The sequence below is a fragment of the Podarcis pityusensis genome (assembly GCF_964106645.2).
Source record: "Podarcis pityusensis genome assembly, chromosome: 10".
Taxonomy (NCBI): domain Eukaryota; kingdom Metazoa; phylum Chordata; class Lepidosauria; order Squamata; family Lacertidae; genus Podarcis; species Podarcis pityusensis.
The window spans coordinates 1,222,108-1,236,494 of NC_138035.1; the positions used below are offsets into that span (position 1 = coordinate 1,222,108).

The 14,387-nt window shown below is 53.0% G+C and overlaps 1 protein-coding gene across 1 annotated transcript; it reads right to left on the minus strand.

The window, feature by feature from the left end:
• Nucleotides 1-237: 237 nt before the first annotated feature.
• Nucleotides 238-11,090, minus strand: LEP (leptin). The gene is made up of 3 exons (XM_081023316.1): nt 11,074-11,090; nt 5,145-5,301; nt 238-3,376 (listed from the first exon to the last, which is right to left on the minus strand). Exons 2-3 carry the CDS (start codon nt 5,286-5,288, stop codon nt 3,017-3,019), a joined length of 504 nt encoding a protein of 167 aa, XP_080879442.1. The 5' UTR covers nt 5,289-5,301; nt 11,074-11,090; the 3' UTR covers nt 238-3,016.
• Between the last annotated feature and the right edge of the window lie 3,297 nt (nt 11,091-14,387).

Sequence of the window (14,387 nt, forward strand, 5' to 3'; positions counted from 1 at the left end):
CGGGATTGTGGCCGCTGTCGCATGTTGACAGCTTCTAGGAGCCAGAGGTGAGAGCTGAGTGGAGGGTGAGAATAGGACCCCCACCTCATATATTTAGCCTGGATGTGTCAGTGTTCTCCTCCTCCTCCTCCTCCTCCTCCTCCTTTTCCCTGCTCCCCCCAGGACAACCCACCAGAAAGAAAAGCAGCCCCCCCCCCCCAGGATCCTGGGGGCCAGCAAAGCAAAAACCCGTCACTATTCAAAATGCAGCGCATGTTTATAAAATATAAATATTATTCCAGATACAGAAAGAAAAGCAAAAATTGTCAACAAACGTCGTAATGGGAAACAAAAATAAATAAGAAGGGCGAGTTTAACAGTACGGAGGCTTTTTCGGGTCTGCTTGGGAAGATCTTCTGCTCTCTTCCTGACTTGACTCTTTCAGAGCAGCCCTCCCCACAAGACACACACACACACACACTCACACAAGAGAGCCCTCCAGCTCACAGAGCAGGGAAGGAATGCAACACCCTGAATGACCCATCACACCCTCGGAAAAAACGTTTTGGTCTTGCAACTGAAATGCCACCTAAGGGGAAATGGGAGAGTTGTAAAAGGCTCTTTCTAAGAAGTCTGAGCACAGCACCTTAGCTGCTCCCTTGACGCGGAATTCCTCCCGCCCACCCTTGCACTGAAACCCCCAGGTGCTGAGAGCAGACGTGGGGAGAGGGAGGAGGGGCTCTCCCTCTGCCTCAAAGGGAAGGGAGTCAGACAAGGGCACATGGTGTGCAAAGGCACAGAGGCCTCCTTCCTCCTCGAGAGAGTCAGGATGAAGCCCTAGCTGCCCTCAGCTGTGCTTGAATCCATGAACACCCAGACGAGGAAGAGACCTTTGCAGAGCAGAAAGCCTGGACCGGACCATGCAGGTTTGCAATGGGGACCATCCATTTCCCACTCACTACATCTTGAAGAGTGAATCACAGAATCAGAAGGGATCCCCCAAAGGTCATCCAGCCCAACCCCCGGCTGATGCAGGGAAACCGCCTGCTGCAGAATCACAGAAGGGATGCCCCACTTGGGGAAGCTGTCAAGCTCCTCTCTGCCTTCTTTGTGCCACTTGCCTTAGTATCACAGAACTGTAGAGTTGGAAGGGACCCACGGGTCATCTAGTCCAACCCCCTGCCTTGCAGCTGAGAGCCCCTTTGCAATCATTTTTCTTAGAGGGCTGAAGGCAGTAGGAAAGAGGGGAGTGCTGCTTGTAGTTTGGATACCCCTCCCCCAGAACCCTTTACCTCTGCTGAGCACATTTTGAAGGCTTCCCCATTGTTCCAGAAACTTGACTGGGGGGGACTGAAGGTAGGCACTTTGCACATGGGAAGTGAAGTCTTCCACAAACCACCATCTCCATCCACAGAGGGCGAGATGGGCATTTCCTGGAATCTCGATCTGCAGGAGAAGAACTTTTCTGAGCACAAAGAAGAACATTCTGATGGGAAGAAGGTGGTGGAGGTTTAAAAGCAAAGGTTGGTTGGCCACTTGCCAGGGATAATTCAGCCATGATCCCTGCTTTGCAGGGGGTTGGGACCAGATTGTTCTCCAGTTCTATGATTCCATGAGGAATTCTGCCTCTGATGGCCTGCATCTAATGCCCTGCTGCTTATTAACGTGTCTTCCTCCGTAAACTCGAATCCGGGCCCTGGGTGAGCGGTAGGGGCATGTTCTGCATGAAACGGGGACTGGGAATCACGAAGCATTCCCACGCCCACGGCCTCTGGCCTGCCCTGCTGCTCAGCTCAAAACCACACAAACACACACACCCCTCCCCCACCCCAGGCTGCATTTTGCTGAAAATAACAATAACAAAAAAAAATATTAAATTATGGGTTTTGTCATTACATGCACCAAAGTGTCGTTTGCCCAGGAGTGATTCTGAAGAATGAGAAGGAAGCTCTGGCTTGCCCCGTGTGCCAAAGACGCAAACCCAAGTTTTGCTTAATTTGGATCCACGTGGGTGATAGTGCTACATTCATTATTCCGAGGTCTGAAAAGTTAACAGCGGGATCTACTCTTCAAATACGTTGCTCCTTTTTTCTTCTCTTTTTTGCAGTATATAACCTTGAACCTATCCAAAAGCAAGACTTGGACCATGCTGAATTGCACCTCCACCCTGGAACAACCCCCCCCCCATAGAAATCTGAACCAGCCCCATCCTGCCCTGCCTTGCCCCACGGAAGAGCTCTGTGTCGCTGGAGACTCCGCTCAGGCAGCGAAGAAGAGGGCTACTGAGGAACAAGTTCTGCTCCTGTGTTCTGGCATTCAGGTTTCTTGGGGGGGGGGGGTGTCGCCTCTCACTTTGCCTGATCTGAGTCTCACCAGAGAGCATGAGAGAGCCAAACCGGCCCTCCAAAATGAAAAAGGAAAAACGGAAGCCCCTCCAAAGGATAGGGAGTCCCCCTTTTTGAACCACGCATCTCACATGGAGCAAACTTGTTTTCTGCTGCTCTGGAGAGGAAGACCCGAACATCGAATTCAAATGACAAGGAAGGAGATTAAGCAAAACACTAGGAAGGACTTTCTGGTGCTAAGAACCATTTAACAGTGGAATGGATGTTGACTGGCCATCTGTCAGGAGCTGCTTAGCTCCTGGGGTTGGACTAGATGACTCTAGGGGTCCCTGCCTACCTACCCTTCTATGATTCCCCTGCAGTCTCCCATTCATGCAAACAACAACCAGACACAATCGAGTGACCCCCCCCGCCCCTCCCCGCAAACTGAGCTGCCCCCAAACTGAGTCAAGTCTACCCTGAGAGAGGATGCCCAGGAACAAAGTGATGGTCCAGGAACATTCGCAGATCAGTTCCTGGTGCAGGTAAATGTGTGACTGTTTTGCTCCGAGGCTGCTTTTGCTGTCATCACAGATATCGTAACCTGAGGCGTTTTGCTTCTTGCATAGGTGTTGCACCCTGTGGGTGAGGTTTAACCCGACCAGGAAAACAAAGAGGCTCTGTGCGTTTGCACACAGACGCGCCCGCACACCCTAGCAGTTCTGAACGTGGTCCAGGTACTTCGCGATGCTTTCTAGGCACTTGTGGAGTCGGTCCAAGGTCACCACGGCTGTCGTGTACGGGGAGACGGTCATCAGCTCTGTGAGGTTGCCCAGGGTGTCGGCTGCGGAAGGTCTGCGAAGCAGGCAGCCCAGGTGGGAACTCAGCATCTGAAGGAGGCTGCGGAGGTTCTCCACGTCGTTGGAGATTTGCACCACGGGGGCCTCCAAAGGCAGGCTGGAGAGGACCTGGTGGAAGATCTGCAGGGTCTCATCGATGGCCTCCAGGCTTTCTGCCGGCAGCTGCCCAGGGATGAAATCAAACCCGTTGATCTTCAGGTTCACTGGAGGAAACTGCAATGGGAAGAGGGAAATCGCAGGAGGTTAAGCCAAGCTCTGCTGCAGATGACAGCAAGGCTTAAAGGTAAGGTAAATGGACCCCTGACCATTAGGTCCAGTCGTGGCCAACTCTGGGGTTGTGGCACTCATCTCACTTTGTTGGCTGAGGGAGCCGGCGTACAGCTTCTGGGTCATGTGGCCAGCAGGACTAAGCCACTTCTGGCGAACCAGAGAAGTGCGTGGAAATGCCGTTTACCTTCCCGCCAGAGCGATACCTATTTATCTACTTGCACTTTGACGTGCTTTCGAACTGCTAGGTGGGCAGGAGCAGGGACCGAGCAACGGGAGCTCGCCCCATCGCAGGGATTAGAACCACCAACCTTCTGATTGGCAAGTCCTAGGCTCTGTGGTTTAACCCACAGCACCACCCACGTCCCTGACAGCAAGGCTTAGCCTCAAGGAAAATGGAAGGAAGGAGGAAGGGCTGCTTTCCCAAAGCAAGAGTGTCACCCAGTGTGTTGCTGCTCACACCACTCTGGAGCACATGAGACAGGCGCATGCCTTGAACACTTGTACCACAGAATGCCAAACTGACACCCGTCCTCTCTTGGAAGGTGCCCAGAGTGGCTGGGGAAATCCAGTCAGATGGGCGGGGTGCAAGAAATTGTTGTTGTTATTATTGTGGCAGGCTTGGCAGGGAGGGTTGAAATGTTTACCACAGAGAAGTCCTGGCCCATGACCTAAATAAACTCTCAAAGCACCTACATATTATTCTCCTCTACAACCCTGAAAAATAGTACAGGTCCAAGACTTCAACTGGTCTTAATTTGGCCTAGTTATTGCATGTTTCAGTTGCCTAAGAACCACTTGTGTTCTGCTGGGCATATTCCCAGGTGAGCATGCACAAGGGATGGGTTCCAAAGAGCTGCCATTTGAGGCCTCTTTGCAATTTCTTGGCATTTGCCGCTTGCAGGGGGAGAATTATGTAACACCCACCTGCACTTATTGTGCAGTAGTATTTGCAGAAAATAGCTTCTAGGGTGTACCCGACCTCAGTGAACCTACCCCAGGAAAGGTGTGTCCTGGTTGCTAGAGAGAAAGGAAAGGGGAAGGGGGATAAAAGACTAGAAAACAAGGTGGAAGGGAGAGAGGGAACTAAAGGGGAAGGGGAAAACACTAGTTCTTTAGGATCCCAGGAAATCCTATTGGCTGGTTTCCAAACAACTCACTCATCAGTCACAGTTCTGACTTCACTCATTGGCTAAAACACAAAGACAGGAGCAGCTAGGCTGGCTCATTTCACAGAAACCACGCAGAAGGCTGCCTGCACATTTTGTTGTATAACTTCCTTCTAGGAAGCCTAGTTCTTTTTGAATGAAACTCAGCCCCCAATCCCTTTGAAGGCCTGGGCCCTGGTACAATCACTCCAATGCAATTCATCCATGCTTCCCACTCTGATAGCCCGTTGCCGCAGACAGGCACTGAGGAGGGGGCATTCGGGGCTGTCTGGTTTGTGTGCCATGATACTGACTATGCCGTCTGCCTGGGTGGCTAGTACTAATGCAGGAGAAGCCTGGCTTGCTGTCATCAGCTTGGAGGAGAGCAGAAGGTCCTGCAGACTGCAATGAGCTCCAGGAAAACACAGTCAGACCCTGAATGGCCATGATTCTTTTGTGGGGCTGGACTAGATGACCCCTGGGGGACCCTTCCAGCTCTGCAATCCAATGCTTCTATGAGTAGGTGGGAAGGAGGGGACGGAGCCTGTTCTTGCCCCACCTCTTACCTGGTGCTCCTGGATCCTGGCCATGATGGTCTTGGTGAGGCTTTTAGTGTCAGCTACGACCTTGTCAATTTTCACAGGCCGGCCGTGGAAGAGGGGCAGCCAGACCCATAGCAAACCACACAAGGAGATGTTGGGGCAGCGCATCTTCTCCTTCAGCCTGTGCAGATAAAGGGGAAAACCAGTTAGGGGAGCTCCTCTGGCTTTCCTGAGGAAGGGGTGTCCTCACAGGGAACGTGGGTAGAGAGAAAGTTTTCTCCCTGTCTTGTAACACCAGAAGCCGAAAGTTAGAAGATTCAGGACAGAGAAAAGAAAGGACTTCTTCACGCAGCGCAGAGTTGAACTGTGGAACTCCCTCCCACAGGAGGAAATAGAGGTGACCAAATTAGATGGCTTTAAAAGAGGAGGAGACATGGAGGAGGAGAGGGCTTCGGATGGCTTGCCCTCCACGGTCAGAGGCAGCGATGCTTCTGAATCGCCAGAAGGGCTCTTGTGCTCGGATCCTGCTTGTGGAATCCCCTGGCCAGACTCTTTCCCTGTCTGACTTTGGACCAGATGCTGTGATTCCCGCATTGAAGGAGGAGCCTTTGAGGTCCCTTCCAACTCTACAACTCTTCCATTCCACTATGTCTCAGTCTTCCTAAACTTGGAAAGAGACAAACCTTTGCTTTAGAAACAAATGCGCAGGTGAACAACCTCATAGGGTTGTTGTTGGGAGATAAAAGATGGGGCGGTGTGTGTGTGTGTGTGTGTGTCTGCATGACACTCCCTGAAGGAAAAACAAGTGAAAAACAAAATGGGCAGAACAGAACATCACCACGGACCTGAAAGATGTCCTTTTTAAATTATCTTGCATGTTAACCTTTTCCCTGGAAAGACTTCTTTGGCTGCCTCTACTCATCACATTGTTGGTAAAGGAGCTGAGTGTGCTGAGCTGGTCAAACCTCTGGAGTGAGTGACTCCCCCCCCCCCCCAGTGGGGGTCTTGCTTCCCTAACTCCTCTCACCTACCCGGAAGGGCTCTTAGCAAAGTCGACTTGGGCAGGAGAAGTCTGCCAAAGCAGGTGAGTGTTAGAGGCCCTTGAGAATCAATTTCCTTATACACCCCCCTCCTCCTTACAGTGTGCAAAAAGTAACGCGAGCACAAACTTAATGAACGGAGCAAATTAAAATTAGAGCGACGCAAATGAGTGACATCGTAAAACAACAGAGGGAGATGATCTGTACCTGAAAGTTCAGGCCGGCTGGTGAGGGGAGTGATGGGGCTCACCTGGGCCCCAAAACATAAGCTGTGAAATTTCGCAGTAGGGGGAGATTTCTGGCCCTTGCACACCAGCCCATTTCTCAAAGACCCTCAATCTACAAAGCCTCCGTAAGTAGCTACCTTTCTTGGTGTTCACCAAGCCAACCGAAAACACATCGCAATCCATTGTAGTTGCTACTTCTTGGGGGAGAAAATCCAACAGTACAGTTTTGTGCTGTGTGGAAAGAAGTATTTCCTTTTCCTCTAGGTTGTGTCCAATGCTGGCCCTACTCAGAGTAGGGCCACTGATGCTATTGGACATGGCTAACTTTGGTTCACTGACTTCATCGGGTCTACCCAGGGCCATATTTAGGTTTGATGAGGACCTAAGCTTTGTCAACAACAAATTGTCGCTGTTTTTTGTGTTGAATATATGCTATATGGTAATTTATGGACCTAATCGGTATCTAAAGCCATTTGCACATGTTGCCCTGCAACCAGTCCATGCAGAATGTAGGCACCCTATATCTAGAAAGGAGCAAAAAAATGAAATTTTAGGGAGCAGGCTAGCAGGCGGGGCCCATGACTTACATCATAGGAGCCGACACAACACAAAACACGGTTGCTGGATGTAGGTTTTATTTTATTGTTGTTTATCTTATATTTTTGAAATATACATCCAGTTTTTTCCCCTTTAATTTTTTTTGGGGGGGGGCCCCAAGAGTATGGGGCCCTAAGCTAGAGCTCGTTTAGCTTATACACACTGGGTCTACCCCAAGTTGAACTCAGTTGGATGCAAGCCCGGCCCTCAATCTCCCAACATCCTGCTTCCTGGATGGCCCTGCAGAGTTGCACCCCGCCTTTTCCTCCATGGAGCTGAAGGTGGCATAGCATAGCAGAATCACAGAATTGGAAGGGACCCCGAGGGTCATCCAGTCCAACCCCCTGCAATGCAGAAGTATGCAGCTGTCCTGTACGGAGATCAAAGCTGCAACCTTGGCATTATCAGCACCACGCTCTAACCAACTGAGCTATCCAGGCTGGCTCACACTGTTCTCTCCCCACACAACCACCCTGCGAGGAACCTTAGGCTGAGAGGCATTGCGACTGACCCGAAGTCAGTGGGCCAAGTGGGGAGGATTCGAACCCTGGTCTCCCAGGCCCCAGTCTGACACTCTCCCTAACCAGGACACCCCACTGGCTGCCTGAATGGCTCTCATGAGTTCTGGCCTTGCGAGGGGGTGAGGGAAGACTCCTCCAGGAAGCAGCATCTTCCAAGCTGCCTGGCATGAGGCGTGGTGCCCAGCAGCTGCCACACCAAGGGCACCGGCGCTTCTCCCTCCCCCGCTGAAGTTCCCACTGACGGTGTTTACCACGGCAAGATCCCGGCCGCATCCCAGTGTTTCTGGAGTTTCACTTCAAAACATCTCAAGGAAGGAGGACTCCGTGCACCAGGTGGGAAGGAAATTAAGGCAGCCCAGCAAATCCGCAGGGCCCGTTGGGCATGTGTGTTTCCTGAGAATCTCAAGCAGCGCCGTTGACAGTTTTGGCAACATCTGGCTGTCAGTGGCAAGCAGGAACAGAGTCTGCCTGCCTGCCTGCCTTCTCAGGGCCCATCCAGCTGCACTGCACCCCCCACACATGGGTGTTACATAAATCCGACCGCCGTGATAACAGAGCGGTAAACACGACGCCGAAATGAGGACTCCGGGGCCAGCAGCACAGCGAAGTGGAGGCTTCTCGGACACTAAGGACACTAAGGGACAACTTGTCGGCATCGGAGGCTGACATGAATAGGTGGCTTTGATGCTCGCTGCTTCTCTCGCTGAAAGTCAAAAGGGGGTGTGGCTCAGCGGCAGAGCACAGGGCTCCCTGGCAGAATCCTAGAATTGTAGACTTGGAAGGGACCCCAAGGGTCATTCAGTCCAACCCGCTGCAATGCAGGAATTGGCAGCTGTTCCCTACAGGGATAATCAAATCTGAAACCTTGGCATTCTCAGCAACATACTCGGCACCAGCTAGAGAAACTGGTAGGGGAGCACTTCAATCTCCCAGGACATTCTATACAAGATCTCAAAGTAGCTGTCTTATTACAAAAGAATTTCAGAAATAGACTTGAAAGTGAAGTTGCTGAACTGCAACTTATTACCAAACTTAAAACCATGGAGAGACCTGGTCTGAATAGAGACACTGGATTCTTATCTCATTATACACGATAAAGCTATTTTTGGCCATCTCACCCCTCGCTTTTTCCTGTAAGACCAGTTGCAGTCCTTAACAGTTGTCAACAGGTTTAGCACACCTATCAGCCAATCGCCCATTCCCACCACCCTTCTGAGTAATACCCCTCCCCACCCTCCTACTATATATAAGGGTCTGGTGACTTCTGTTTCAGTGTATCTGAAGGAGTGTGCATGCACACGGAAGCTCATACCAAGAACAAACTTAGTTGCTCTCTAAGGTGCCACTGGAAGGATTTATTTTATTTTATTTCGACTACGGCAGACCAACACAGCTACCTACATGTATTTAGCACCAGGTAGGGTTAGGAGAGACTCCCTGTCTGAAACCCCACAGAGACATCACTGCCAGTTGGTGCAGTCAGCACTGAGCCCAAAGGGAATTTCCTAAGCTCTCAAAAAGCTACTCCAAGTGCCCGCAGAGAAGAGCTCAAGAACAGAGCTGTTAGGCAGTGGAAGGGTCTTCCAGGAGAGGTGGTGGGCTCTCCTTCCTTGGAGGATTTTAAGCAGAGCTTGGATGGCCACCTGTCATGAATGCAGTGGCTGAGATTCCTGCATTGTGGGGGGTTGGACTACATGACCTTTGGTGTCCCTTCCAACTCTACGATTCTAGAATTCCATGAGCCTAAGAAAGCGAAGCAATGCTAGGCCTGCGCTTGGAGTACTGCAGAGAAACCCAGAGTCCAAGGATCTCAAAGGATCCCTCTTACCTGAGCAGAAGGCTGCCCAAACCCATGGCCTGCAAAGTTGGGTCACAACTTGGGTTCTGCCCCTTCACTGCCACCTGATGGTGCCCACTGCCCAGCCTGGCATTTGGGGCTGACCAGGCTGCCCCCTGGCCTGTTTCATTTGCCGGAGCCTGGAAGTGGGACCTCGGAGCCAGCAGATCAGATGAGGAACGGAGGAAGCGGCTGTCCTACGCTAGAGGCAGAGCACTGGGGTCAGTCTAGTTCTAGTGAAGCCTCCAGGATTTCTGGTGGGGAAACTCCCCCAGCTTTGCCCATGGAGATTGTGCCAGCGACCTTTGGGGTGACTTTCTGTGCCACTGTGAGGAAAGGAGGGTGGACTAGGTGGGACCCGGCCTGATCCCGCCAGGCTCTTTGGGGATTCTTTGGTTGCGGTTCCTGCATTGGAGGGGTTGGACTAGATGGCCTTTGGGGTGCTCTGTCATTCCATGACTCTTCTTATTTTCTATATACACAGCAGTGCACTGAGCCATTCCCCAAATGACTGGGGGACCATTTTCTAGGAGAGCAGAGCCCGACCCCCCCCCCCCAATTCTCATGCCCCAGTCCAGAGGCTCCACACTCCACGTTGCTCACTCTTCCCCATCCAGGCCCAGTTTGTCTAGAACAGCAGTTCTCAGAGCCCCAGGGAGAAATCTGGGCTCTTGCTTGGCTTCATCCTGCTCCAATTTCCCAGAATCAGAGCTGCTGGAGGATGGGGGGGGGCATCTAAGCCTGTGGAAAACCCCTGGGGCTCCCCTCCTGCCTTTTCAGACTGACCTCCCCCCTCTTTACTTCAGAACCAGGAGATCCCGAGTCTCACACTTGTCCGGCAGCACCGCGAGGCCGGCTAAGCCCAGGCGCTCTGCACATGCTCTCTGGGGGTCTTTCCTCCGGCCCCGCCGCCTCCCTCCCTCCGAGGCAGCTGACCTGCCTTTCCCATTTCGCAAAAGCGAGCGGAGCAGGAGGGAGTTGGTCCTCTCCCCGCACATCCTTCCCAGAACCGGTCCAGCCCGGCCTCTCGGGGTGAAGCGAGGCGAAGCGAAGCCGGGGTCAGTCCGGGGCGGCAGTGCGGACGCCCCCTCGGCCCCGGAAAGCCCTCCGACTCCCCACCCCAACACACGTCGTCCTGCCCTCCTCCGTCCTGCCCTCCTCCGCTCCTCAACCGGGCAGTCCCCCTGGCAAGGCAGTGAATGGGAGATGGAGACGGGAGGGGATCCGGGGAGATCTCACGCTCCCCAGCGGCCCCGGGTCTCCCCTCCCAGCCGCCCAATTTGCAGGGCCGGCCTTCGGAAGAGGTGCCGGGCCAGGCGGACACAAACCACCTCGGCCTTGGGAAGTGAGGGAAGCAGCAGTCAGGAAAAAGCCGGAGCTAGACGCACGTGGAGGAAAAGGCCGGCTGAGCTCCTCGGCCTTTTCTCCCAGAGGGATGGGGATCTGTGGGGAGAGAAGGAAGAGGTACGGGTACCCCACCGGCTAGGCGGCTTTCCTCTAGCCTGGAAGCCTCAACGCCTAACCTGCGACGAAGCACCCCGTGGTAAAGGATGTCTGCATGCGCTCAGAGGCACTCTGCGGCTTCCAGCGCCGCGCGAGCGGACAGCTTGGCTCCAGGAGTCCTGACAGTCCAAAGCGGATCGATAAGGGAGGTTCACCTCTGGAACAAGCTCCCCATCCCCCCTGCCCTCCCCCTCAATATTCAGGCACCTTCCGCCCGCCTCGGCTCACCTCTCTCGCGCTGCCTCCGCCGGCCTTCTGAGGCTCCATCGCCGCCGCGACACTTTTATAAGGCGCGCCGGGTTGCACAACTCGCCCGGCCGCGGCCCGGCCCCTCCCTGCCCGGCCCGGGGCGGGGGAGGCGGCGCGGGCGGGCGGGCGCGGGAGGCGGGGACCCCGCGGCGCGCGCAAAACCCCCTGCCGCCGCCGCCGCTACCCCGGGAGCCCCGAGCGCTGCCCCGGAGGGAGGGGAGGGGGCAAGGCTTTTTGGGAAAAGGAGCCGCCCAAATGTATTCGAGAAAAGGGGTCAAAAGGGGACGTCCAGGTAGGAACTGACGCCCCCCGCAACCAAACGCGTTTATTTCCTCGCCTTTTTCTAAGAAAATACCCAGGAAAGAAAAAAATCAGAAAGAGGAAATAGGGGAAATGTATTTTTGCATGTAACCACTAACCCCTGGAAAAAATTAAAAATATTTTAGCTTAATTAACGGTTACTGAATTTGTGTTTGGTGAACTTCAGGGGTCGGGGCAGTGCGCGCTGGTCGTGGGGTGGGGAAGAGACCTTCTGTCCAGATTTTTTGGGGATCCCGGTTTTGAATTCAGTCCAGAGTGAAATCCGGCGCTCGCTCCAAAGCCGCTCCGGTTCCACGCCTCGCTCGACTTCGGGGCTGTTCTGGTGATCTCTATAAATGATTTTTTAAGGGAAAAATACCAGCAACAATATTTATCACAAGGAAAGGGGTCGAAAATGAAATCGCCGGCTTCCAACGGGCAAGTCTGGGGTGCGGCGCCGCTGCGGGCGCAAAACGGTTCAGAAAAGGCCGCCGAAGATCCTCAAGCCGGTAGAGCGGCTCCCCTGAGAGGGAAGGGGGCAGCTTGGGGGGGGGGGAGCTTTTTAGTACAGAGAAAAAGCGAGGAAGAGGCGACGTGATAGGAGGGCATAAAAGGAAACCCGGCGTGGAGAAAGTGGAGAGAGAAAGAAAAGTTTTGCTCACGTAAAAATTGCTCTCTGGCGAAACGGAAGGTCGGGAGATTCTGGACAGGCAAAAGTCCTTCACGCAGCGCAGAGTTAACCCACGGAACTCCCTCCCGCAGGAGGAGGGGATGGCTATCAACCTGGGCGGCTTTAGAAGAGGGTGGGAGGAGCGGCCATAACTGAGGGGGGGGGGCTCTTCCTTTTCCCTCTTCTTGAGGCCAGATGCTGAGGAGATGCGGAAGGAGAAGGGCCGGAGCCGGCGCGCCCTGCGGCGGAGCTGCGTGGGGACCTGGGATCCGACCCGATCCACCGCCGCTGGTCTCCTCCTGTGCTGTCGTCGCTGGATTTCACTCGGTGGCTGAGTTGTTGTTCTGGTGCCATCGAGGCTGACAATCTCAACTCACGTGTCTCGTCCAGAACTGTAACTCGATGCTTTATATTGTTTCACAATTAAAATTATGGCTAACGATGAATAATTTATTATCAATAATTAACGTTGTCAATTATTATTAACGATATTTATCCGCTGCCCGACCGCCAGCGTTCTCTGAGCGATCTACAAATGCAAAATACAGCATAAAACCGAAATAGCCAACGCTTTGAGAATTCGTTTTGGCTTTCTATATACATGCATATATAAAAAAAAATTCTATATCAAGAACAAATTCGAAACTCCAACCTCCGCCCCAAAAGAGAGAAAGTTTTTAAGACTCCAGCTAGACTGGCGAACCCGAATTCGTAGCGCGCGCCACAGGGTCATCCTACTCTCGATAGAAACCCGCAAATTTTGGGTGGGTGGGTGGAGAAACGGGGTCCGGGGAAATCTCCTCCTCGGCCATTCCGTGTCAACAGTATTATTTTAGAAACCTCTACAGCATTCTTTTCGGATTTGCTGATCCGGCCTCGGTCCCTTTTTGTAAACGTTCCCTTGCGCCCTTGAAAAAAAATCTTTATAAACCCCCAATCGGGGGCGATAATTTTGGCGAAACGAAATACGAACGAAGACCCTGCCACAAAGTTAAAACAAGGGAGGATTTAACGCCAGGAACAAAAGTGACTTTTTGCTTGCAAGGAAGCTACGCTTAATTTCGCTGGTGCATTTTCAAATATATGCCAGGCAGGAAGCCTCGAGTTTCCACGGTCGTCCTTTGCAGAGACTCCGCCTGGAGGAATCCCCCCCCCGCCCCGCCCCACGTCGAATTGGGAGCGAGGGTCTTCCCCCTTCAACCCCTGCCCAACGCTGGATTTTATTGCGAGGCTAGGAAATATAAGCGCGTGTTTTTGGAGAGGTTTCCAGTGGTCTAAAGGATATTGCGCTCACTGGAAGGACAGATCGTGAAGCTGAGGCTCCAAGACTTTGGCCACCTCATGAGAAGAGAAGACACCCTGGAAAAGACCCTGATGTTGGGAAAGATGGAGGGCACAAGGAGAAGGGGACGACAGAGGACGAGATGGTGGGACAGTGTTCTGGAAGCTACCAGCATGAGTCTGACCAAACTGCGGGAGGCAGTGGAAGACAGAAGTGCCTGGCGTGCTCTGGTCCATGGGGTCACGAAGAGGCGGACACGACTAAACGACTAAACAACAACAAAGGATATTGTAGAGTTGGAAAATGTTCAGAAAAGGTGATCGAAGGGGGTCCCCTAGGAAGAAATATGGCAGCGTTTGGGATTTTTTAGTCCGGAGAAAAAGCGAGTAAAAGGCGACAGGTCAGAAGTATATATAATTATACCTGGCCTGGAGAGGGAAATGTTTTTTCTTCTTGTTTCATAACCCCAGAACTCGCGGGCATCCAAACGAAGCTGAATGTGGGGGAAATCAGGGCAGACAGAAGAAAGTCCTTCTTCACGCAGCGCAGAGATGAACTACGGAACTCCCCTCCACAGGAGCCAATGCTGGCACCGGACTTGGATGGCTTTTTATGTTAGCCGCTCTGAGCCCGGCCTCGGCCGGGGAGGGTGGGATACAAATAAAAATTCATTGTTATTTCTTCTTATTATATATAAAAGACCAATTCTGGAGGAAGGTGACTCCTAGACGCGATGGAGGCAGCAGCGCTTCTGAATGTCCCTTGCTGGAAGCCCGGGGGGGGGGCGGGGGCTCTTGCGCTCGGATCCTGGACTAGATGGTTCAAGTGGCCTGATCCGGCATGCTCTTCTTAGGTTCTTCTGTCCCCACACCTTGCCCCTGGATCCCCCCTCCCCCGCCCACGGCCGTGTTATCTTTATATTCCCATTCTGCAGATGGATAACTGAGACTGGATCGCGGGAAGGAGGAGCCCAGGGGGACTTTCTCCGAGGTGGGGCTGGAATCTGGGCCCCTAAATACCGCGCTCTATACAACCTGGAAA